At 38.2% G+C, this 27,944-nt stretch overlaps 1 protein-coding gene across 10 annotated transcripts in view; it reads right to left on the bottom strand.

Moving 5' to 3' along the window:
- Positions 1-27,944, bottom strand: part of adgrb3 (adhesion G protein-coupled receptor B3) — a 116,592-nt gene that overhangs the window by 55,523 nt on the left and 33,125 nt on the right. For 7 of the 10 annotated variants that reach the window (XM_025897516.1, XM_025897517.1, XM_019367017.2 and 4 more), the window contains 4 exons: positions 10,099-10,209; positions 7,419-7,580; positions 2,067-2,231; positions 1,176-1,340 (listed from right to left, as the gene is read on the bottom strand). The exons of 1 other annotated variant lie outside the window; for it this stretch is intronic. In XM_025897516.1, coding sequence (XP_025753301.1) covers positions 1,176-1,340; positions 2,067-2,231; positions 7,419-7,580; positions 10,099-10,209 — 603 coding nt within the window. The remainder of the gene's footprint in view (positions 1-1,175; positions 1,341-2,066; positions 2,232-7,418; positions 7,581-10,098; positions 10,210-27,944) is intronic. 2 more of the 10 variants (XM_019367020.2, XM_025897518.1) reach the window with 2 other exon arrangements.

Genomic DNA, 27,944 nt, shown 5'->3' with positions numbered 1-27,944 from the left:
AACTATCTGCAAGACATTGATCAAATCCCAGTGGATAGTGATTTCTTTGCCTGCACATGAAGCAGCTGATTCTTCAAACAGATGCATGCTCATGTGTTTCAAAGAGCTCATTGTTCCAGCAGTTCTGAAGAAACTGTTTTCATTTGAAAACACATAGCATTGATTCAAAAACCTGCACAGGCATTTATTGTAGTTATTAGGCTTTTTTTAAGACTTTAATCTATTCAGTTACATTAAAAAAATGTCAGATTTTCTAGGAACTAGCCAAACATGTATTTAGCTAGTTCTAAAAAGAAAAAAAAATGCTGCTTTTGCCTTGAACTCTTTGTCAAAGCAGTGCCTCCAGCACTAATGGACATTGTGCTGACTTGTTAAATAGTGGCTGTGTTTCTCACTAATGATTGATCTCTCACCTTGGAAACAAGTAAGACTTGCTAAATAGATAGGCCTCATTAAATGAATAAACTGTATAATACGTTCTCTCACTGTAACGGCAAACAACAGCATCACCTTCTTCATTATCATAAGCACAAATTAAAAATACGCATTCACAAGCATTTGCCACTGTTTTAAGGGTCCGGCAGACTACAGGGCTGCCTGATTATTTACACAACATTTGTAATGACTTTGAAAACTAGAGAGGAAACCACGCTCCACACACACATATCGGCGAGCTACAGAATAGAAACCTAGCTGTTTTTTGCAGCTGCATTGAAAATTGCATCAGGAGATTATGAGAGTGCTCAGACCCTTCACATGATCAGACAATTCAAAGCCTGATTGAGACCTCTAAGCAGACATCTTTGAGCCTCTAATGCATCTATGATGTTGACAGACAGTTCGGGCTGCTAACCCTGAATTATGTGAAAGGCATACAGTATATCTAACTGGATTTTTCAAATCCAATTGATAGAGCACGGTCTTAAACATTACTCTTGATTCTTACAATGCCGATTTGATTCTTGCTACAGGGCTTCTCTGTACGCATCAGGGAGAGTAAGATAGCTCAGTTAAAGGCGATAGATCGTGCTACATGGTAATGACTGTAATAATGATGATGACAATATGGGACGGGCTGGGTTTTTTTCGTCTCTCTCTCTTCCCTGTTTAGAATCGTTGTTTTCAAATTTAGACATCAAAGCGGATATGGAATTAAGAGGCTCAGGATTTTTTACCTGTGCAGTCAGGATTATGGCACTCTCTGCTTTCTGCCCAGTGACCGCGACACTCAGATCCCCCATGGGCGGCTGCTGAGCACTGCCTGGTCCTCTGCTGTGTGCCATTGGCACAGGTCACCGAGCAATCGCTCCAAGAGCTCCACTCCTGCCACTGTCCGTCCACTGAGGCACCAACCACAACCCAACAAGCATGTCCCAAGTGAAGGGAAAAGGAGGGCAGACAGAAATGGGAGGAAATATTCAGATCACTATTCTCTCTCATACTGAAAGCCAATAAAACAGATATTATGTGAAATGCAAAAATTTACAGGGCAACTTGTCAAATTTGGAGACTGAGACTTGCAGTCGGGTGTCTGCTTTGTTTTTTGTTTGTTTTTTTCAACTAGAATTTCCCAATAAAGTCAGAGACAAAAGAGAATAAGACATAAAAAAACAGATATTGGAAGAGTAGCTTCAGATTAAGATTCATATTATTAAGAGGTCCAAAACACACAGTGCCGCTACCTTCTTGTCAGGGAAGAGGGAAAGCATCTGAAATTGAGTGGTTTTCACTGAGTCTGCTAGGACAGCAAAGCTAACATTTACTGTGTGGAGAAACTCATCATCACTAATCTGCTTACCATTCACAGGCAACTGCGAGTAAGTGATTTCGACGTCAGTATTACAGTATTCCTCTCAACAGGGTTACCTAAACCGCTTTATTGTGTAAGCTCAGAGTCTGCATCCATTCCCTTTTCTTTTTTTACTTACCTTTAAAATATTGCATTGACTAATATATGTAAGGTGTATTGCATTTTACAGAACTGATCTTTTAAAACGAGTCCATGCTTTACTCATAACTGTTAATAAAATGATTTCTAACAGATTAAGAGAGCAGACAGATGATACCTGGGCAAAGGGCTATGTTGCAAAGTTTAGTCTGGGTCTCAGGTCCATCACAAGCCCTGCCTCCATGCTGGGGAGGAGAGCACATCCTAGTCCTAGTGCGGTGACCTCTGCCACATGTGAATGAGCACAGGCTCCACGGTGACCACTCCTCCCACACACCGTGTACTGCGGGCACAGAAAAGGCGTCAGGCCTAATCAATGTCTCTGTCTCTGATACAGCATAAACAAAGGCCTCACCAAACTGCGCTGAGCCATAAATGAAACAAAATCAATCAAAAGAATTAGCAACAGAGTAATGTAAGTAAAACACAGAGCACACAGACATTGTGGGGGCTACTCTCTAGCTCAGCCATAAGCTGCAGTCTCCTCCAAACATTTATCACAATAACAGCAAATGCTGCTCCTCTAACAACGCGTCATACAGTAGCACAGATAGAACACAATAAAAATGTCAATCTCTGACAAGGGAGTTTCAACGTGCAGAACAGCAACAATAAGAGTCCAGACTATCTACACCAAGGTAACCATCAGGAACAGCAGGTCTAACAATGTCACAGTCTGTTGAATCTTCTTGGTTGACTGAGAATCTAATAGCAGGGGACCTTCAAGATAATGTGGGCTGACAATGGTTCTGGAAAGCTGTCATTACACTAACATACTGATCATGGTTATACACAAAACAGACAATCTATAGCCTGCTTCCAGTCCTCAGAGTAAGTGTGCAATATTTAGACTACATATCAGGAAAGACGGATAAATCCAAAAGAAAATGTATTGAACATTATGATATATGTTGCAGAGGTTGTGTTGTTTCCTTTTGAATTATAAATCTGTGGCATGTTGTTTTTGAACAACACTTTGTCACCGCTGCTCATTAAAGCCAACATCAGTGAGATTATCTATCTAGCATTCAACGTCAACCGTGAGTTTGACATAAACGAATACTCTAATATCCTCCAATCTATCTATTCAGATAATTTATTCCACTGAAACATGCTTCTAAAAAAGTTATCATCTTTTTCTCAGCTGGAGCTCATATCAGATCACGGATTTTCAACACACATATGAATATAGATATTTCTAATGTATCACAATGTTTCTTGACAAAAGTGCAACTTTTAAACTATCATTGCTTTTTTTTTTCAATTAATTTTAAACAATAGCTGGCAAAAGGCAGCATTCCTCTGGCATCTTGGTTTGTGTGTAAGCTTAACTGGGTTCTAGTTGACAGATGGTGAGTCTTCATAGAACTGCGGAGAATATTTGCTATTGGCTCATAGTTTTACTTTGGAGAGGGAAATGTGGAAATCTGAGAGGCAGACAGAAGTAAGACACCTCCTGTCTTGTCTTGGCAGTACTCCTAAATGTACACAGAGATATGGAGTGATGAACACACTGCTTTCAAAATGTAAAAGTTTAACCCCTGATATTAGTTTCTGATGCAACTGTTGGCAGCTTGATGCCAGCACTGAAGTACATTTACTGACAGAGTTAAGGCCCAGCATTAACTTTAAGTGGATTGCATAAAACCCAGAAAATACTGAAACTGTGTTTGTTACCAAAAGTATGCTCTTACTGAAAGGAAATAGAATAACTCAAAGAAAGGAATTTCCCATTGCCTGAATGGGAAAAGTCAATGTCTGTTTTATATACTGTATAAATCTTCAAACTTATACTTATGCTTTAATATATCACCCTTACTTAACTTGATTATTTTCTACATGAGAGAAATGGAAAGGTGGCCACTTTTAAGAGTAAATCATAGTATTAAATAATAATACTATATGACATCGGAGTATAGGCTCTGGTGAGCTCTGATGGCTATTGAAAATGAGCGTTCAGCTTCAGTGTGTCTTCCAATGTTTTAAATAAGCAAATGTTAAACAGAGACCTGCAGTAGATGGACGGTGCTGCGGCCGTGATTAGGCTCTACATTTTCAGAAGTCTGGGAGGAATTCCTCATGTCTTGCACTTGCAAATAAGCATGCGCACAATTAATAGAAGTTTATTGTAAACGCAGCATATCTGGTGGTCTTATCATCTTTTGACTACAAACAGGACTTAAGACCTTAGTAATGTATGTTTGACTACTGTACAGTGGCCGCTGGGGCTTGATAAATCCTCTTCAGAAGGGTCGCTGTCCACAGCTTGTGCAGAAGCTTAAAGTCCCCGCAGTACAAATTTTTAGATCTCAGGATCAGTTGTAGAGTAGTTGGATCTTGGGATCAAGCCTATGGTCCGCCATGAGGCAAGCTACCGTCTGTCCCAGCCCGTGCCTCTAGGCGCTACTTTGATGCTCTTAGCTAAGTGGCCCATGGTGACTGAAGCCTTTACTTTGAAATATTCGAGTTCAAAGCTTGCAGTCACCACAGCTAGCAAAGATGGAATAGGATTCTGTCCCTTTGTGTGCTTTTTCTCTGAACTGCAGCCACGATTTACAGGGATGTCCATGAGCAATGCTATTGGTCTGCTAGAGGTGAAATTCCTGGACCACTACAAGATGATGGACAAAGCAACTGCATTTGCCAAGAATGTTTTCATTAATTTGAGGTAAGCTGGGATTTAGGTGGCCTTCTCATTGCTTTCCAGTGAAGTTTAACCTTTTTAACTTGCTAGCTAGCTCCTTTTACCCAACTGTAGTCACCATACAGTATTTATTATTTTGGGTCTGAGTGCCTTCTGTTTTGATACAGAGTGGTTTGAAGTAGCTTCAGATAACCCAATCAATGCTTCTGTAGTGGAGTAGATTTGCATCTGTCACGCGGTAATTCAGTTAAATTCAGAGGTTTTTTTCATAGAAAAAGACCTGTCAACCAAAATGTCTAAACAAGATTTTATATATTATCATGCATGTAAAATCTTGACATATTTGAACTGATTCTAAAGTGTAGGTTTTTGACCAGTGTTTTACTTATTCTCCTACTTATTTTTCTATTTTTACACACTTCATTTTTTATTCCATTGTAACTGTCCTCAATGCCCATGCTAAGCATAGGTGAATATATCCTGCAAACCAAACCAGGAAACCTAGCAGCTAGCTACAGCTATGGAGTGTATGAGCGGCATTAAGCAACCTAACTTTAAATTATTAACCTCGACCTGATGATGTAGCTAGCTTTACTTAGAATATAATCCTGCCTAAAAAAAATTGACAACACAAAAAAAGAAAAAAAGAAGATAAACCTGTTACCTTGGGTGACACTTCATAGCAATGCAGATAGCTAGCACAGTTTATGCTTCCTTCTCGTGTTCAAAGGGATGGCATCAAAGAGCCTTCCTGTGGATTTACATTGCAAAGCTTGCCGGCTAACTGAACTTAAGTAACAGAAAGCCTGAGGGGTTTAATGTCAAAGGTATAGCGCTTTATGATTTTTACCAAACCTCACATTGTGAAATGTCTGATGATGACGTGAGAAATAATATTAGTCTTTACAAAAACATAGGATGCCAACTTTTATTAGACAGGATGGCATCAGATTTGTGCTCTTCTCCTGGTTTTATCTTATATGTAAGGAAAAATGTTATTCTGATAAATATCTTATTGTGTGCTACAGTTTAAGAATCTAACAGTAACCTTAAATATGCACTGAATTTTAGTGCTGTAGAAAACCCTGAACTGAAGAAATGTCAGATATCAGAATTCCTGTGGACTGTGCTACTAAGAATAAAGTGAATAAGATTCAACAGAAAAATGCCATGGGTTTTTGTTGCTTGGCTTGTGAAAGGACTAGCATTTTACAACCCAGGGGATATTTCATACAGCAGATGTGTTGCTGTATTTTGGCATATTCCATCATGTTGTGTATGGCATCACAACTTATGTAGGCCCAGGATTTCTAACAGCATGCTTGATCTCAAGATGCAGAGCTCAGGACGCCGTTTAAAGACGATGTTGCTGTTTTCAGTCATGGCAACTATAAGGTAAGGTTTCTTTTGACTGGAAGTGATGTGTCTTTAGGCATAATGTATTTTGGAGGTGTTCTTCTAAGCTTGGCATAGCACAGAGAGTGAAGAAAGCTAATCGATATGTCTGCCTTACAGAATATTAGATGTATACTCAGTGTTTCATGTGGCCCCATGCCAGGCTGGAGTTCTTTGTAGCAGTTTGCTACAGTAACTAAGTATAGTTAGTGCTATGTAAGTATTTTAAGGATGACCCGGTAAAACAACTTCTTTGATCCTAGTGGTAGATTTCAAGTATAAGTCAGAGAACAGCAAATCCCTCATCTTTCAAGTATTATAGACAGAGCAATTTAACAACACAGCAGGAGTGCATTGATATGGTCTAAACTAAAAACCCATTAAACAAGTGAGCAAATTAGAATCTCTATCTTGTTGCTCTTTTAAACATTTTAATTTGTAATTGCTTTACTTTCCCCTAAGTGTCAAAGCACAGTTCTATGGTGATTTTCTCCATTGTTATTTGAAAAAAGTTTTGGAACCACAGTGATAATTCAGCAGGGTTTATGCTGTCTGAACTGAATAATACTGGGCATTGAGGAGTCACATCAGGGCTGAAATGATGCTCTTTTATAATGATGACTCATTCTCTTTCTGTCTCTCAGTGTTGACGCGCACTAAAGGAATGACCCTTTTGAAAACCACCAACTCCCCACTTAGACAGACTCTATCTAAAATAGGATATAATACATCACTAATCAGAATGTCAGAGGATGCAGCTTGCAGTGTTTTTGATCGGCCATAATTACTTAGGAGTTTGCGGTCTCAGATGCACTGTGTTTATGATCGCCATCAAATATTTTGACTAAACCCGAACACTAAATCAACTTATTTGTGGCAGTAAAAAAAGAGAAAAAAAATTTAAAAATTGACAGGGGTTACTTGTGACACGCTGTTCTACCAGATTCATTCTGACAAACATTTTCATGCTGCAATCACCAGCCAGCAAAGAATCTGATGCTGATACCTGACTGCCAGTGACTCATCTGCCATGCCATCATGGATTGAGGAAGAAATGCCTTAAAGGGTGTTTGAAGAAAGCTATTTTAAAATGCACAGTTGACCTTCAAGAAAATGAAGCTGACGATATATCAGTATCTACAGCTCCCCGGGCTCCATGTGGATCCACATGTCATTAAACCATTTCAATGCTGATGAATTGATTCACAGTTATATGAAATGGAAAACACAAAAGTGATAATGAAAAAAGAAAAACAACATTCACAAAATAACATCAAAGAAACAAAGCATTAGATTCATTATATTATTACTGCATACATTCGTAAATATAGACACATTCAGAAATTTGTTAAAACAGAACAACACATTTCCTCCCATATCAACAACAAAGGTGCAAAACATTAATATTCAAGAATCTGCGGCTAACACTACCTGGACAAGGGGCAGTGTTATTGCAAACCCTTGATTCTCTTAAAGGGCCGCTGCAGTGTGTTCCGTATGGTGAGACACATGTTCTTGTTCGCACCTGCGACCCTTGACCGCATGTTACAGAGCATGAGCTCCACTGGGACCACTCCTCTGCACCTGATTCACCTGTGTGGGAGAAGGGTGACACTAGTTAAATGCAGTAATATGGTCCTGGGGCTTATACCGCTTATACTGGGCAGGGTGGGGCAATGTGGGCAGGTTTGAGTAAAAGAGGGAGGGGCCAACATGAGTAACGTCGGGGTGGGGTGAGGTCCTAAAGAAGAAATTTAGCATACAGTCTATTCTACCTTTATGTGATCTTTGATGAATACTGAATTGGCAGCTTAATTCTTTTGACTCGTGATTCCATTTGCAGGCAGCATAAAAGTGTTTCTGTGGCTGCAGTCACTGGGAGTAGTAGCATTAACAAATGGCTCTCCAGTGTAGGAGTAATTTGTATATTAATCTGCCTTTTTACACCAAATTCATGCAAAGATCACAGAAAAGGTACAGCTATGGTTGGAAAAAATGAACAGTAGACACTAGGGTTACATCTATCGCTTTCAATTCATTGAAAAAAAGAAGATCATGCATTTCAGTGGAACTCAATATTATGTTTAAAAAAGTAAAATCGCTATAAGCAAAAAACAAAATTTCATGGTAGCATGCAAGAAAAGACAACATCTGAGAAAATAAAAATGGAATTTAATGGGTGTTAGTTCAGAAAGGGGTCTTAAATGTGGATTTCCTTGCACTGCAGCAAGCTATCTAGTTTCCTTGACAACATTGGAGCAAATTCCGTGTTTTAGACAATGGCTTAAAAAAAATAAATTTCTTTTCTAATCAGGGATGGAGGAAAATGAGAAAGTTAGCTGATTTTATTCAGCAGATCACAGCCATTTTCATGAGTGGCTCAAAGCAGAAAGTTTTCCGTACACTTAAATTTCAATTGTGGATGCCCAGAAGGACGTGTAATCTGTGGTATTTAAGCCACAGGATGTGAATGTGAGTCTGTCTTTATGGGCTAGGCCTATAAATCTATAGGGAGAATTTGCAGTTGCTTAACTCTGCGTGCAGACTTATCATCATTAAATCATCATATGTAGCAGAAAGTATAGCAGATTAGCGAGGTAAAGGACCATAGCTGTTACATTAACTTGGAGATGTCTTGAGTTAACTTAAAGGATAAAAAGGAAGAAACCGCATTGAGCCTTTCAATTTTAATGGTACAAAAGGTACCCCCAAAAAGCCATGAGATGCTAAATAAAGCTGCATAGTATGATGAGGCAGTGGGGTGATTTCCAAAGCCACGATAGCCAGAATGAAAAAAAAAAGAATAAATAATTTGGTGACAAGTGAGTGGACAATAAAATTCCCACATGAGTGTAGTCACCGAATAATTGCTCTACGATTATGTTAAAATCCAGGTGAAGAATTCATTTTCTTTGAGGCTTTATGCATTGGAGGGATAATTCAATACAAAGCGAAATATTTTCAATTTCAGCTCTGAATACATTTATGTCATTGAAAGTCATCAAATCATATCAGAATTTAAAGTAGTTTCACAGCATGTTGTAACAAGGACACATAGATTCAGCCAAATAGGGGTCTTAACCCTGCCCTTAATTTTGTAGATCATAAAATAGACTGAGAGGTGGATCAATTTGTTAAATGAGGCAGTACAGGGAGAGTAAATTGTGTGAGAATGAGAAAACAGAAAAGCACAGCGGATGCAACTCGACAGGGAAACAACGTACCTACAGCGTGGGGAAAATGAAGAGATGTTAATGAGTATATGTTAGTAGTGGTGCGTATGCATGTACAGTGCGTCATAAATTAAAATGACAATGAAAGGAAATGAGTTTTTAAACAATGACAGCAATTTAAATGAAACAACACATGAAAAAAATAAAACATTTCCCAAAACTTAAAATAAAAAAACCAAAAACTTAATAGTAGCTACAACTAAACCCACCCACTAAAAACAAATGTTGTCTAGCTATATTAAAGCAAAAGATACTTAAAAAAAATAATGAAAGCAAAATAAAGATTTTGCTTGGATTTGTACCTAACTTGTTTTACTACTTTCTGATTTTATTAAAAAAAAAATGCCAAAAATGGTGGATCGTAAAAGCCATAATGAATTTAGATCATTTAAGTTTTGAATTCGCTACACTTGCTGAAACCACACAGGTTCATTTTATCTCTAAGGGCAACATCTATCAGTTCAACTTTTGCCAAGTATGTGTTTCATATTTGGCTGAAGGGGTGGGTTTTTTCATCGAATGACATTTAATTTATCACGCCTTGGAGGAAATAATTAACTACATCTGGGCCTTAGTTTTAAACTGCTGTTTAATTAATGTTCCCCGAATATACTGTATGAGTAATCCACTCGCCAACTCACTATGTGACAATAAAACAAACAGACCCACAAAACCCAATTATGTCCTATATTCAAAGTAAATACTCCTAGAGAAATGGGAAATTTTCTTCCTCGTCCATATGTAGCAATAGAGAATGAGTAGGAAAAATAATAATGCAAAACATTTCCACTTAAAAGGTGCAGTACAAGAGAGAGCATGCATAATGAAATTAAGTTTAGTTAACAAAATAAAGTCAAGAAACATAACTATTGTATTACCAGTTTGTGCCATAAATTTAGCAGATTCAGCTTGCTCCTGCAGGGCCTTTGTGTCATGAACTGATCTTGGCCGCTGACTTTTTACTGTATGCTCTCCGATCATTCCATATTCTATGGGACAGAATAGAGGTTCATATGAAAGCTAGGCTTAAACATGATGTTCTGAGAACAAAAAGCTTATTACATACTGTTTTCAGGATGTTTGAAGCAACTGCAGTACATGGCTAGAAACAAAGACCACACAAGGTTGTATTTAATTTGTCCTTTTCTCTATGGCATAGAACAATGCAACGAATTTATACGGGTGAGTTGGAAGTATTAATTGAGCTTGAAAGCACAGCGTAGACACATAGCAAACATGCAGATAAACTCACATTGTTTTTTCTTGTTGTTGTTTGTTTGTTTGTTTTTAAAGACTAACACTTCATTAGACCAGCTCCCTCCCTCCCTTCCTCCCGCCCTCCCTTCCACCCTCCTGCACATCCCAAAAAAGAAAAGAAAAATAAATGAAAGTAAAAATGTGTAAGCCATCAGAAAGCCACAGAGGAGGGGGGGTCATGGACATAACATGCTATTGATCCACGGTTTCCTCAACACTTTGTCATCTTTGTGTGATTTCTTTTTGGTCGGGCAAGTCCAGGAGACTGAGAGGCTTAGACAAATGTATTCTGAGCTGTATTCATTACAATGCATGCCCTCTTTGCTTCCCATAAAGGAACAAAGAGACGATGAGTACAGTGTTTTCAAGCGACACCGAGAAAAGTGATGCTAGAAATATTGCAATTAGAAAGGAATTTGCATCAGCTCTTTTAAGCAGATGTATCATACTGTAAATAGCTCATGCAAATTGTTTTTGAACTCTTGTTTTTAATTAAAATCTAGCATTACTTATGGCAGTGTGAGCCTAATGAGGTGATTTTATCATTCGCAAATAGGCAATGCAGGTGATGCATTAACAACAGATTTACACATAACTTATGTTAGTACATTAGACAATACAATGCATCAGCCATTGATAGGAGTGCTTAAATGATCTCTCCTAATAGAGTTTGTAGCCTCATTTTCCTAAATCCCAGCACCAAGCCGAAAGCCTCGAAAGACTGACCTCCCTCAAAGTGAGCCATAGAGGGAGAAATCTGTCATCTGATCTGATCACGTTACACAGAAAGTTAGAAATGTTATGACTAATTATACGGTAAATCACTTGAGTACAGAAAAGACAGTTGTCTAATCCGCGCATCAGACTGTTGGCATTAACCAAATCACATCAACAAACATGTTCCATGATTGGATTAAGAAAAATAAATAAAGAAATCAGGGCAGCTAGATTCAAACAACATCACTACCCAGTATAGCATCAAGGAAACTGTGTTTGTGCTCGCATAAAAAATTCGAATATTAAGAGGGTACAATGAAAGGAGGGAAAGCCGCCAGGTAGAAACAAACATCGCAGCCTTTTGATGCTGATTGGGATCTTCAGGACCGTGACTGCACAAAGTAACACGCTTTAGAAGCTTGTTCAAAGGTCTTTCAGTCTGATTTGATCATGTCCACATCTGTTTTGCTGAAATTAGGTAGAAAGCACAGTGTGAACTCTTTGTCGTACAAAGAATGAGCAGGTACACTGATGATTGGACAAACAGCAGGCAGTTCATCTAACGTTCAGCCGTGTAAGGCTAACTGCTGCAGATACTCTGACATGTTATTGCTTTACAGTGTTTCATGCTCTACCCTGTGGTGTCTTGAATCATAAACTAATTCCTCATTTGGCAGAATAAAAGGCCTGTCTGATTTAGTCAGTCTGAATGCCTGCTTCTTTGTGGGAAATTTTTAAAATAACAGTGCGGGCTGCTTTTTAATTATTTCATACAAATGGAAGAAAACACTAAAAGCTACACGACGGCATACAGTAAAACTCGCTTGCCACTTGGCTCAGTGGGGCTAGCTGGGTGCTCTTAAAGTGATGTGTCTTTTTGAATGAGTATCCATTTCAGTGGCATTCAGTGCAAGCAATGATTAAAAAACAAAAAGGTGCAAAGCATAATGACCTTGGTGTCAGTTCAGGTATCAAAAAGGACATATGGTGTCAGGGGCTGTGACATTTTGTATTGTCATTTTTAGATACCAATCAACATCGCTGGCTTCAGGAATCATCGATGATTATCATACTTTTTCATGGTGTTGATTATGTGCCTTTGCAAAACATTGATCAACTCAGCGGTGATATTAGCCTTGCAGCCAGTCACACCTAATCAGCAGCTGATGATCAACAGTGCAACAAAGGCGCTGCAGCATGTCATTAAGAGTGGTGTCAGTAAGATATTTGGATGGCAATTATTACAGCGCAAGTACACACATTTTTAACACATTTTTAAATACAAGTCTTTCTTCGTAGTCACAGATTCATCATTTTGTGACTGATATTTGAGTGATTATTTCTAAATCAGTCTGGACAGGCAGCTATTAAAAAGGCTCAACCTGTTGGTACACAAATTAGCGCTGGCTGATTTAGCGCAGAAGACATCTCAGTTTTAAGTCCGTGAGATTGGAGCCTCTTTTGATGCCACAAAGCCAAGATGTTAATCCTAATGTTGTATTTAGACAGCCTGAGGTAGAATTTATATTAAAAAGAAGAAGCAAGATGTCAAAACATGACGCCAGAAAAGTACAGGGAAATAAGGTATAATTGAACTACTCTGGATTGTATTCAAGCCTGTAGCCATGTAACGATAAATATGAGAGACAAACCAGAATTTTAATAACTGGAGGGATAGGCTGTTGTCATTTGTCAAAGACACCCCAAAACAATGTGTCTTCACTGTGTTACAAGGCAGAAAGCGCAGTTGATGTATTTAGCATGTCATTACTTGAAAACATTTCCTCCGTTTTAGACAGAATTATTTTGAAGTTTGGTCCAGTATTCAGAACTTTTAAATGTGTGCTTGAAAGAAAATTAAGTTTAAGATTTATGAGATGTCTCTCTCTCAGTCAGGACTAAAGAGCATACTTATTGTTTATATCCATCATGCTTCAGCAACAAAGGAAAGACAATGCCATTTAGAGAAATCCATCACTGTTACCTTTCTTTGCTACCCTGCAGTGACTGATTCGTTCACTTAGTTTATCTTGCACATAACCTCGGTGTAATGCTTCACTGGCAAAGCATGCAATTGTTGGACAAGAAACTCAATATTACGGCGTTACAACTACTTTGGTGCCTATTAGCCTAATTTCAGAATGAGAAATTCTGGGGTTGCTTTCCAGAAATAGGCAACATTTTTTTGTGGAGGTCTTGTGGAATTCCTTTGGCTTAAAAGGCAGTCCATTTGCTTCAAAGTCCTTGGTGAATAAATCAGTAATAACCACATTTTACTTATTTCTGTCTACAACATTTTAACATGGGGCCAGGGCCATGGCAAATGTAGACCTTAACTACTTTTTTTTTTTAGTATGTTTGGTTTATAGTTAATGCATAAAAGTACTGATAACTGAAGGAATGCTATCTATCTATCAACATTTCTTATCAAATCCATACACAAAGCCTCAGACAAATTAATGCATACACTCTTCTTGCATTTTACATTTTTAAAAGCTCCTAATTTGCTAAACGAAGAAGCAGGATTAACATTCCATTCAGTAATGCAGCATCAAACCTGCAATTATTTTCAGTAAGTGCAACCCCCCCCCAAAACTTTAAAAAGGTGCAAGCAAAGGTTGCATTCTATTACCATGCTGTGCCATCAGTTTATAATGGCAGCCATTTTGCTTGCCCGTCTGGGATTATCAACAAATCAGGTGAGTAATAAAGAGGTTGAGAATCAGATTGGGCTTTTTTGAGCAAAAGTACCTTCCTCTCAACTTTAAGGAGCTGAAATGATTGAGTGGCTAGTCTCACGAGTCATGCTGCTTTGTAAGTTGATCTTACTGCGAGATATGTGTGGCCACTCTGGAAGGGAAAGAAAAATAGCGCCTTTGTTCCACTTAGATTTCCAGAGGTGCATCTGTCAGAAAAGCCAGTGCTGCATGCAGAACCAGCCACGACAACCGTGGAGCAGCCAAAACAATAATGAGAAATATGTATTTGGTCAAAATGTTACAAAATGTCTGCTCAGATTATGGACATGCAGGCACCGACCTTGTCACCACAGGACTGTAACCTCTGTAGATTATTACATATGATGCTTACAGCAGAAGAATAGCCTGGTGTTTTTATATTTTAAACCCAGAGCAAACTATTTATGTGAGCCTGAGTTTTGGGGCTTAAAGCTTAATTAGTGGGCATATTTACAAAGATATTCATGCTTGATTTAATTAATGTGTGACTACTGACTGCATCAAAAACACATTACAAACAAAGACTTTGCACACTATCAAAGAGAGCACAAGTTCCCTGGGTCCATGACCTTTGTCAACATTCGGCTTTGATTCGCTGCCTACGGTGGATTTTTAACACTGAAAGTGATCACGGCAGCCACAGAGTCCAGCGGTAGACATTCCGTTTCCAGGTCCATCTTCAATATGTGGACACATTCCATGTGTAATTTCATTGAAAGGTAGTAAAAGCCAGACCCATGTCCAATGACTGATGTGTCTAACCTTGCATGAAATGAGCCTTTACTCCAAAGTCGCTATGAGTAGCTTCTATCAGGGGTACCTCACTTACTGCCCTCCATGCATTCCTGCCTGACTGACTGACTGTCACAAACGCAGCTTTTAATGAGAAGCACTTCATTACAGCTGCACTTTGAAAAGTGTAATTTCTCAAAAAATAGAGACAACGGTCCACACAGACTAGGAAGAGAAATACCTCCCTAGCTCAGGCTTGACTTTGATCCATTACTCAACAGCTATGCTACTGAGGCTGACAAATTTTGGTCAAATGTAGTCATATTTCTGGGTAGTAGGTACATTTTAAGATATTTAAAACTTATGTTCAAGTCATGAATTAAAATGGAAATATATTTAAAGATCCTAAAAACCTAGACGTTTGTCTTTAAAAAAGGTAAGAATGAAAATGTGCTAAAATAGCTGTGTTGTAATTAATAGCTGAACAAAGTCTTATTTGTGCTAAAGGCCCCGTTCGCTGCTTTGTTATTCAAACATAAACATCAATGCAGAAAAATGATCACAGGCTTTTTTGATGGATTATGGATTGTTCTGTACAAAAAAGGAACATAACTTTGATTAACAACGAGTATACTGCAGTAAAGAAAGAAAGAAATGTTCTAACAAACAAACAAAACAACAAAAAAGTCCAAGAAAATCAGTCATAATGTGTAACAGTGGAGCACATAAGAAAAACATGATATAAAAACATCAAATATACATTTATTCAGAGTACAGATTCGGCTCCCACGTTTTATTTTTACTCAAACAGGACAGTACATTTTGTTCTCTGAGTATCAGTGGAAGACTACTTTTCAGCGTCCAAAAGTAAACACATGTGATGATAACTGATGATGACTCATAACAATGATTATGATGTAATGAAGATGCATCATATTTTAGCTCATGAATAGACTCCCATGTCCAAACTGACTCATGTTAGGCCATCCGGAAACAGTCTTTAAAATTTATTCTGTTGTCCTCAAGATATCTCCTTACCACCATTATAGAAACCCTTCACTATTGGTGGGACCATATGCTTGAGCCAATGTAAAAAACTCAATTAGTCCTTCATTAAAAAAATGAGGGGGTTGCACGGAATCAGATACAAATTACGAATTGTCCTCTGAGACACACAATTATCCATCATATTCCTTCTGCCATCTGTTTGCTTCCTGTTGACTCTCCTAATGACTTAGATTGAAGCCAAATTAGAATTCTGTGCAACTGCCACTGCACCTCATTGAAAAGTCATGTGAAGTCGCCTAAAAATGGAGCAAGTGTGGTGAGACAAGCACTCAGAATGCAGGCTGTTCTTAGCAGCGAGGATATATTTTGCATCACTGATGTGTAGGCAAATGAGTGGAGATTGCATTGATAATTTACAGCACAATGTTAAATCACAAGGTTATTGAGCAGTACCTCACAAAGCAACCTAGATGGAGCTCTGACGTTATCAAAGCACTGCATCAAGAAGCCCTGTTGCTGGGTGCCGTGAGCAGATCATTCCTCCTCTTTTTCCATACACTTCAGGGAACGGGCATCAGCATTCTGTTTTCATATTACTTCAACTGATCCAAACATGTATACCGTCAAAAGCCACACAGTTTATATGCTGACTCCACAGTCCAAATGCTGAGTTATATTAAAAGAATGAGGCAAAAAGCATCGTCTGCATTATTGTGGTTGTTAACTAATGCTTGCAAATCAACCTCTGGCAAGTAGACTGCACGTTGGTTCTCTTAAGAGGGGGGAAATTAAGCAAGATAAAATATAGACATGCATTTTAAAGTTATCTTTTTTGCAAAGATGCACCAAGGCTTGACAGTGTGGGTAACTGCATATGTCGTGCTTTCAGTTCAGCTGCATGGTGCTATCAGAAAATAGATCCGCCTATGGAGCATTTTAAAGTGAAAGCAATGCCAAGATTGCAGCTTATAACTTGCAAAATCACCAGCCTTTTCAAAAAGCGACTCTGTTGAACTAGCCATGACTAAAAGTGGGGCTGCTGCAGGGACACAACTGAAAGGACTACTGTGCACTGACAGAAACAAGGATGGAAGCTGATTACTAATGAAACCATTTCAGAAAGGGAAGTCAGGTTATATGAATTGTATAGAAATACTGATGGCTTTCAAATCTGGGACACCAGTCTCAAGCATTTCATGAAATATTCTCTTGTTTTGGCCAGTCACCTCAAAACAAGAGATGTATTTATGTATTTATTCTGGCAGCAGGGTATGATCTTAATATGCTGTTGTAAATTTTGCAAAATTATTCATGGAGATATGCTTTACTACAATTCACCACCTAAGGGACATTGAAAAACTATGGCAGCAACTCCTGGCATCGGTTTAGAAACGTACAACCACAGTAGATGACCTGGCAGTCACACACACTGCCAAGCTCAATGCCACCATGCCAAGCAATGCATCTGTCAAGTGAGAAACATGACACATTTTTTAGCACCTTTGTGACTGCAGCCAATTTTCAAAGAGCCTACCTTGTCCTTTTCTGAGCCATTTTGCTTGGCATACCAAGTAGTGACCTTCGATTTAATAGAGTCATGGTTCGCCGTTCATGGAAATTCCTCACTAATAAACAGAAAATGATACACCTAAGAAATTAAATGAGCAAAACACAATATGAACTCTGTAACCATGGAAGCAAATGTGGTCGGATGACCATATTTCGTAGCAAGATAAATCATTTCCAACAGGCCCTAATGAGACTTTCATAATTCATGTTGTCAGCTTTTCCACAGCACCAATCACGTCGGATCCTTTTGCAGTGGTAAAACCCACTGCTTCAGACTGCCACCCTGCATCTATCAGCACAGGGAACATTGTGTCATATGCAAGTTAGTCATGAGGAAGATGCCTGCAACATGCCCTGTCTTGGCTCATTGGCTAAGCTCATGTTAAACCAAATACGCTCTCCAAAATAATTACAAGGGATGTAGAAGCGATGCGGAAATGTCCTCAGACAAGTCAGAGCATAACAACAGCGCAGTTGGATTTTCATTTAATGGATTCTGATGCCAAGGCTGGAAACATGAGACCATCTCAGTTATTACAAGATTTGAAACCAAGCGTGCCTGTACCTGTCTCCAATAACTAGTTATATTTTATTAGGAAGCACATACAAAATTTAGGCTTAATTCGTTTAGTAGGAATTTTATTTTTGACTTTTTGTTTGTCCCCACAGGTTGCATGGAGACATTATAATGTAGCCCTTCATATTCAGCTCTTCAAATAAGACCATATAACCAACAGCTCCAGCTTTATTATATTTCATATGATTATCCTGCTATATTTTAGCACCAAATACAGCAGTGTTTGTGCTTTTGTTAAGGTAAAATGGGCAATTAATAAGAATTTATTCTAAATAGATGGATAAATAACACCCCCCCAAAAACAAACAACAAACTCTTTGTCAGAACTCTTTATTATTAACAACCATGAATTAAGTAAATCTCTCCTTTCTTATGAGAAATGAAAAGGGTGAACTCCTACCATCTCCGTGCAGTTTTCTTTTTAAAATAAGGGTGGCAGTCCTTCTGTATTCTCTGTTTAGGCTGTAATAAAGTGTTTAGGGAGACAGAGAATTGGAAACATAGGAGAGGAAGGTCTGTAGGGAGTCAGTCCCAGGACAAGAGGAGCATTTAGTTCAAGAGTCAGGGGATTTAACCACTTGATGATCTCTGGAAACCCATAATATTCACAAACACAAAGTTACTGTGTACTACGTTTTAATTTGGCCTATTTTAGCTTCTGCAAAGTCTTTTCTTGCCTTTCTCTGTAAGTTTTTTGCAACAGAAAAGCAAAGTTAAAGCTACTTTCTTTCACAAAAACCATGAAAAGTCTTAAAAACAATGATTAAATGATGCTGGGTAAATATTTCAGGTTTAATGCCAGCATCCAGAAACCTGTGATTGCATATCAAAGAAAAGATCAAAGAGAAGCTAAATACTAAACTAATAGAGTAAATAAGTGCTAGCTTGATTTTAAATTATTTTGAATAGTGCTGCTGAAATTAGACTGTTTTTTTTTTAAAGAGATAATTGTCATTTCAATAGGCCAAAACACTTGTGGGAAATTGGAAAAGGAAGGGTACATTAGAAAAAAAATCAGGATAATTAATTTTTGATGTTTTCAGAGGGGTCCTGAAGAAGGTTCCGGGTTATTATCCACTAGAAGCTTCTGAAATAAACCTCATACAAAACGATAAGAGACCAGGCAGTAAACAAATGAAAGATAATTCCCGTTCATGTGCAAATTTCTCCTTCTCTGGACTTTCTCCTTAACTAGACAGCACGGTGTGTCTATGTACAAACAGCTGTATTGCCAGTGCTAATAGGAGATAACACACACACACACACACTACTCAAGATAAAATCTGAATTTTTTCATCAGTAGAAAAAAAGGTGCTTTGTGTACCTTGTCAACAAATGTGACACCAACAAAGATGCTTCTGTTGTCTCCCACAGCTTTCAGAACAATACCTGCATTATCAGGCTTTTCTCTTACATGTGGATTGAAGGGGAAAATTAGGTTACTGTCTTTTTGTGATTATTTTGGAGTTTAATATAATTGCAGTGAGTGCTAATAACCATCATGAATTAAAACTCTAAACAAACATTGCCCCCCCAAAAAACCTCACCTCACAACCAAAAGCAGCATTCATCAGTGATGGCTGAACACAGACATGTCTCGATGAATGGATGGTAAAATTCTACAAAATTTTAACATGATGTCTTGTTGCTGGCTAAGTACAAAGTTGAAGGTTGAAGCTTGAAATAGTTTAGTGCAAACACGAGTAAAAGAAATTTGGTTCAGTGGCTAGAAGCAGAAAATGTAATCTGTCCATGTCCGGATCACGACATTAAGTCTTTGCAAAGAAAGAAAGAGAAATGCTAAATAAACTCATTAACCTAAAGAGAAGCCTAAAATCTCACGTAACCTCGATAAAAGTAAACACGAAATGTACCTCGGCCCACCAAAAAGACCTTCTAACTTTGTCTTCCTTGGATCAAATCCTAGATGGAGTACGAAATGACTTCTCAGTGACAGCTTCTTGTTATATGCAGCAGCAGAGGCAGCCAAGAGTGACATTAGTATTGGAAATTAATTGTTTTTTAATGTGCACGTCTCCATCGTCCACCACCACATAGACATGCACCATTACTGCGGTCAATTAGCCATTCAACATCTTACCGTTGGCCATTGTATGGAATTGATTACCACACCACGAGCTTTCCCTGCAGCTTTCCATGTCCAGAATATTAAGTGTTATGTAAAAAAAATGTTGAACACAACAAATTATGTTACATCAGCTTTTACCTTAACGTGACTGCTTAACCTCCTTTCACCTGGAGGCTTCAAGCAACGTTGCATCTGCAACAGTCACACTTTTGCACAATTCCCTTTTTATACACACAACATGGGTTTTCTACAGCTGGTCAGCATAATTAGCGCTAAACAATCACAGTCCTTAATCTTGTTATTAAAGCCCCTGTTTTTTGGTGTTGGATATGAAGGGAAATAAAGCCTCTTCAACTGAGCTTCTGGGCCTTTTTGGCTATGATGACATTAAGGATGATTGAAGTGCATTATCTGGGCACACAATGGCTGCTGTCCATTCAGCTGTGCACTGCAGAGCACTGAAATAGGGAGCTGGTGACACACTCACTGCAGAGGAACGTGGAGTTTTAAAGGCTCATGACACCCAAGCCGCCCAATAGCTTTGGCTGAATAGCCTGTCTGACCTATTGTCAGCCAGTTCACATTATTGTCGATGTACCTGTCTGATATGCAGTCAAAGCTCTAAGGTCTTCTGCCTCTAGGTAAAAGTGCAGTAAGCCTTAAAAATTGAAGGTGATTTAAAGCATATCCCTTTGTCAACTCACTGATGGTACCAGAAGCAGTTAATTTACAGGAAATAATTCATCACAGTCAGTTCATATAATATCTCCCAGTTTGTTGGCGGTTTTTTTTACCTCCAAGTGTTTAAATTTAATTTGATTCATATTCTGACAGATTCTCATGATGAATGTGGCAGTACATGCATTAGCTAATCAATACTTATAATCGATAAAATGCTTATTCACTGCTGTCACACTAAAAAGAAAATCCGCTTCCCTCAAACGAAGGCAACTGCTTGTTCATTTCGTGTTCCTCACACAACAAACAAAACGGGATCTCTATGTGAGCCTGAATGACAAAACCGTTTTCTTCCGCTTCTCTTGCTCTTCTGTGAAAGCAGTTTTAATGAACTTCTCAGTGCAAAAAATGTAGCCATATGCATATATTTTTTTCCACCCTAATCAACAAAGAAAAAGACGCTGCCTTTTCATGCACTCCCTGATCTAATTAGAATTTATTAAACTAAGCAGAAGTTCAAGGGCATCAATAACTACATTTTCCCCCAAAACACAGAGTTAGATAGTTAGAAAAGGATAGTGCACAACATTGAAGGAACCATTTTATCCCTGACTATCCTTTCACCTCATTATGGTATTTAGTGTCACTGATGAATGCATATTTTCTGTATTTCCTCCTGATTTTAAATCCAGGCAGCACTGAATGGTCACATAAATCAACAATATTCAGCCAGTAATTGAATCTCCCTGGACATAAAATGATAAAAAAAAGGGTAATCAGAGGGCATACTGTACCATGTACTACAGCAGAAAACTATGCAGGCATAGTACAGCAGGATTAAACCAAAATGTATTAGATGTAAATTATATGAAATTATATGCACAGACTGTTTTCTAAATATATGCAAAATATATAGAAAGACATGGTTACATAGAAGGATGCATTTAAGATGCAAAGGATGGAATAAAAGTAGACTGTTTAACATTTCTGTTCATTTACGTTTTAGAGCTGCAGAAATGTATTAATACACTCTACATGACTCACAAGAGTCATAAAGATTTCCTGTTCCCAATACATGGATAAGCATATGGATCATAATGCATGAAAGCACCTTTTCACCTAATTTTAAACCTGTCAGCACAGACCTCCCTTCCAGGTAACAGCTAAATCTCCCAAAGCCAGAAAAAGGCCATTCTCTGGCATAGTAATTGAGTTAACAGCCATGTGAAAAACTGTTTTACCAAAGAGCAACAATGAAAAAAAATAAGATTTTCTTGAATTATAAACTTTAATTTAATTATAAAGAGTGAATTAAAATTCACTTCAGTAAAAAGTATATGGTGTTTTAAAAGTATCGAATTATCTCTGTATCACTGTCATTTAAAAAAAAGGACATAAAAAATCCTATGTATTCTGAAATTATGATATTTTTTTTACTTTTCAAATTGTTTGTTTTGCCATTACTGGAGGTTTCAGTATGTTAGAAATAGGTATGTGTGCAAATAGTCAATAAGATATTTAAGCGTTACTGCACTTGCTAGTTGGCACCAGAAGTACTAGTTGTTTAAACGTATTATTCTTATTTTATTAATAGGTAACAGCGATTACTGGTTCAAAGATGTCACATGGTTCAAAGATGCCTCCGGCCACTACCCAGAGGACTCTCTCCTGCTCTTTTTGTTAATACAGAATGTAAATGAGCAGAGTGGCAACATAAAAAGTGTTAACCAGTAACAGTGGTAACTGGTCAGTAATCAGGAGTAATTATATTCTGCACCAGTATGTGGATGCTAGCATGTATGTAGGCTACTGCTGTTAGCACTGTTAAGTTTAACAAAACTCTCTAAACTAATCACACGTTGTTTGTGTTTGCAATGTTATAAGTTCCATATAGCTCCTAATATATCAACACAATATTTGTCTGCGTAATCTTTAAATTCATTGATTTAAATTGAGATCAGTTTTAAATCTTTTTCTGTCTTTTAGACTAGTTTAACCCTAGTCTAGTCTAGTCTAATCTAGTCTAAACTAGATTTTCTGTTATTTAAATGACTACCAAATTAGTCCCCATGAACATTCCTAGTAAGAAATATGTTTTCTTGTCTGACAAAATGTAATGGTTAATGGTCATTCTCATGTAGTCATTTCTCAAACATATACCAATCCCAGTGGTATGAACAATCTGTACTGAGTAAAATACTGAACTTACTATTTCTTTATTTCTTTTTGGAGACACAATTTTTAACACTCCACTGAATTTATCAGGTGTTTCGAGGGAACAATTACTGCTTCTCAACATTTATTCAAAAGTTGCATATTTCCTCTGTAAGTTCTGCTTTTACAGTCATTTATTTATCCACTAAAGACGGGACCTTTGTTTTATTCTCTAAGTTATATAAATTTAAATTAAATTTCTCCAAAAGTTGAATCTGTTCATCTGGACGTAGCGTTTTGTGGGAGAAACGTTTCGTCACTCATCCAAGTGACTTCTTCAGTCTCAGCTGACTGCAGGTTTCCCCAAACCTTATAAACAGTACATTTGCATAATGACTGAAACCAGCCCACTGAAGGAACAATGGGCTGTGAGGTCAGTTCCTTAATCATAATTATGCAAATTCTCATGACCATTGATCAACAATCACTGACCAAAACCCACTGATCAAAAAACACTGATCAATGGCCATGAGTACCATTCACAGAGAGTTGGGGAATGGCTGCAATCACAGCGTTGTAAGATGGCGAAAGATGTACCCTTAGGCCCCCTCCTCGATTCAGAGATGGTCTTTCCCTTTTCACGTAAATGGCCTCCTTGACTCCACGCTCAAACCAGCGTTCCTCCCTGTCCAGGATGTGTACATCCTCATCGTTGAAAGAGTGTCCACTGGCCTGTAGGTGTAAATAAACTGCAGAGTCCTGGCCTGATGAGGTTGCTCTTCTGTGTTGTGCCATCCGCTTCGCTAGAGGTTGTTTGGTTTCCCATCGTGGCCAATTTGTACATGGAAGAAGTGGAAAAGAGGGCGTTGCTATCCTACCCTGGAACACCACGAAGCCATTGGTTCAGATATGTGGATGACACCTGGGTGAAAATCAAATCTCAGGACGTACTACATTTCACGGATCACATTAACTCGGTGGACCAACACATCAAATTCACCAGGGAGGATATGAAAAGTGGCAGGTTAGCCTTCTTAGACTGTGAGATTTCCATCAGTAATGGGGGACATCTAAAGGCTGACGTGTACCGTAAACCTACACATACGGATCAGTATCTAAGGTTTGACTCTCATCATCCACTGGAGCACAAACTGGGTGTCATCAGGATGCTACAACACAGAGCGAACACCATCCCCACTGACACAGCGGCCAGGGAGGCAGAAGGACAGCACATCAAGAAGGCCCTGAGTAAATGTGGTTATCCCAGCTGGACTTTTGTCAAAGCGGGAAAGGCACCTAAAGAAAGCTCCAGCCGATCCAGGAGAGAAGGACAACCGCTGCCCAGGCGAAAACCTGTAGTGATCCCATATGTGTCAGGAGTATCGGAACAGTTGAGACGCATTTTTTCTAAACACCGGGTCTCTGTGGCTTTTAAACCCCAAAATACGCTGCGCCAAAAACTGGTCCACCCCAAGGATCGGGTCCCCCGACACAAACAGAGTAACATAGTGTACGCTGTTAAGTGCCAGGAGGATTGCCAGGATTTATACATCGGGGAAACCAAACAACCTCTAGCGAAGCGGATGGCACAACACAGAAGAGCAACCTCATCAGGCCAGGACTCTGCAGTTTATTTACACCTACAGGCCAGTGGACACTCTTTCAACGATGAGGATGTACACATCCTGGATAGGGAGGAACGCTGGTTTGAGCGCGGAGTCAAGGAGGCCATTTACGTGAAAAGGGAAAGACCATCTCTGAATCGAGGAGGGGGCCTAAGGGTACATCTTTCGCCATCTTACAACGCTGTGATTGCAGCCATTCCCCAACTCTCTGTGAATGGTACTCATGGCCATTGATCAGTGTTCTTTGATCAGTGGGTTTTGGTCAGTGATTGTTGATCAATGGTCATGAGAATTTGCATAATTATGATTAAGGAACTGACCTCACAGCCCATTGTTCCTTCAGTGGGCTGGTTTCAGTCATTATGCAAATGTACTGTTTATAAGATTGGGGAAACCTGCAGTCAGCTGAGACTGAAGAAGTCACTTGGATGAGTGACGAAACGTTTCTCCCACAAAACGCTACGTCCAGATGAACAGATTCAACTTTTGGAGATTTACTTTCCTGGATGATTGAGAATGCATCAAGATAAATTAAATCTCCTTTTAGACATTGCTTTTAGTTACTTAAAGTTACTTTTTATAAAGTAACTTTACTTAATTCAATTGTGGTTTAACTGATTATCTTAATAATATTGATTATTACTATAGTTCCCCATAATCAAGCAAGCATTTCTATATATAATTTTTTTTATTGGTGGTGTTTACTAATTCTAATCAATTACATATCCCCCACAATCAGCAAATTTCCCTACTGCACCATAATAAAACTCCATACAGTTTAACTGTTGGCTGTGTGTATGAATAGGAAGTCTGAATTCTAACTTTACAGGAGCTTAGATACAAAACTCAAATACAACACAATACAATACAATACAAATAATGTGGCATTACTTATTCTACTTCTTTCCTTTTTTTTAAGAAAATGACTTGAAATATTAAAATGGAGAGTTTCTTGTAGCGTGTTCATCTGTAGTATGTTTGTGTATTAATAAAGTACCTAAACAGATAAATGAGTGAATAAAAATCCGAACTGTAGACATAAAAAATGCTATTTTATGACTTAAATTTACATAGGTTTCACTCTGATTGTCATCATTCTGTGGGGATATGCTATAGATTTAGGCAAGCTTGTCATCAAGGATTCGTCAACTACAACTACTATTTTTTTCCCAGTTTTCTTCTTTTATCATCCAGTCACACACGCTTGAGGCCATTTTATGTCTTTTTACTTCCCTGGCTCTCAAGAACCAGTTTCCAACCACTGGGCAGAAAATTTGATTAAGATATGAGTAAATAATTATAATGAATGAAATAAAACAGCTCTTAGTTTACTTTTTTATCAAGACTTTATACATATTTACCATGAAATGGCAGGATCCCTAGAATTATAGCATTACCGGGTCATTATCAAGAAGAATAAATCTTTATCTCTTAAACGTTATTTTATTACCTGATCAATCAAGTTGGGATCTTGGCACATTCATTTGTTACAGCTTCACAGATGTCAGGAATTCTAGGAATTTGTTCTGGTAGTTGGATAAAGAGGCAAAGATTAGCATACTTTTCACAGCTTATAATTATTAGTGCCCATGTTTATATTCATGGCTAAAGCAGTATCTGCTGATGGTATTATTTGGCACTAATGTCAAGTAACCTTGCCATTTTTACCAAAACATCGTGATTATTTTGTTAACATTTAACACTCCTTGAGAATTCTACATAAAATTTAAGTAATGTAAAAAAAACTAAATTTACAAATCTTATAAGCCAGTTTTTTATTCACAGTAGAAGTGAGAAAATTGATCATTTTAAATAGAATATGAGCTAATTTTGAATTTAATGGCAGCAACACATTCAAACGTTTACACATTGTGGAACAAAATGCTGGGAAACTAAGTGGTACTGCAAAGGAACAGCTGGAAGGACTTTTATCAACTAATATAAAAAAATAGAAATTAAAAAAAGAGCATTATACAGAGGAAGAGTTTCTCAGAGGTATAGATGGGCAGAGATTCACCAAGTCTACAAATGTAGTGGAAATGATTCGGAATAATGTTCTTAAACATAATATTATGAAGACAATAAATATCTCATTGTCTACAATACAGAATGTCATCAAAGAATTCTGGAAATCTGGAGTAATCTCTGTGCACAAAGGACAAGGCTGAAAATTGATATTAGCAGCTTCACAGGGTTACCAGAGTCCAGGTCCTCAGGCTGGCTGAGGCTCACTGCATTTAAAACAGACATGATTCTATCATGGAAATCATTGAATGGGCTGAGGAACCCTTTCAGACAAATTACTGTCTATAAACACAATTCACAGTTCCATTTTCAAATGCAGGTTAAAACTCAATCAGGCAAAGAAGAAGCCATATGATGCTGCTGTCAGCCTAATTTAAAATGTACTGTGTCAAAATGGGAAATTGTTTTGTGGCCAGACAAATTGAAATTTCAAATTCATTTTGAAAAATATGGACACTGTCGACCAAAAATGAGAGGAACCATCTGGCTTTTTATGAGCACTAAATTCAAAAGCCTGGATCTCTGATGGTGTGGGAATGGATTATTGCCTATGGGATTGGCAGCTTGCACATGTGAAAAGGCACCATCAGTGCTGAAAGGTACCAGGTTCTTCAATCCAGAAAGAACTGGCATATTTCAGCAAGATTATGCTAAACTACATACTGCATCTAATTTATTACTACAGCATGGCCTTGTAGTAGAAGAGTCAGGGTGCTGAAGTGGCCTGCCTGCAGTCCCGACCTTTTACAACATTTGACGCCTCATTGAACAAAATATACAACAAGACCCAGGGCTGTTGAGCAGCTACAAGCCTATATCTGACAAGAATTGGACAACGTTCCTCAGCCAAGTCCAACAACTGGCCTCTTCCATTCCCAGATGTTTATACAAGAAGAGGAAATGCTGCACAGTTGTAAACATGTCTTACCTTTCAAGATGTATTGCTGCCATCAGATTCAAAATGATTTTATATTTTTCTGAAAATTGTACATTTTTTCAGTTTAAATATGAGATTTGATTTATATGCTCTATTGTGATTAAAGTATGGGTTTATGAGATTTGGAAATCATTGCATTCTGCTTTTATTCACACCCTGCACAGTATCCCAACTTTTTTGGAATCGGTTTGGTATTTCTGTGGTTTGCACAAAGTGTCTTGTTTATGCATATCAAAAACAAGACAGTAAGGACTTTAGCCTAACCTAAAATAAAACGCCTTGGTAGTCTTTCTCATTGGCTTTTCTATCCAGTGCTTGGTAGAACTATTCCAACAGCTCCCACACAGCTCCTGTTCTCCGGTCCTTATTTCAAGACCAGCTCATGAGTCCCAGTCACATCCAACCAGCTACCCACCACAACATATATAATCATTCAAGATATTTCCTAATTTGGTCTTTGACAGATGTACCTCCTTTTACATATGAATTGTAGCCGAGGGGCACCAGTGACCGTTTCACGCACATATCCGTAGCCGGTTCTGTAACAGTCATTTGCTTTACTTCTGATAGCACATACCCAGAATGCTATTACATATGTTGAGCTTCTATTTCTGCTCT

This window comes from Oreochromis niloticus, linkage group LG13, assembly GCF_001858045.2.
Source record: "Oreochromis niloticus isolate F11D_XX linkage group LG13, O_niloticus_UMD_NMBU, whole genome shotgun sequence".
Classification (NCBI taxonomy): Eukaryota; Metazoa; Chordata; class Actinopteri; order Cichliformes; family Cichlidae; genus Oreochromis; species Oreochromis niloticus.
The sequence above is the reverse complement of the archived record's forward strand: the minus strand, read 5'-3'. Positions and strand labels throughout refer to the sequence as shown.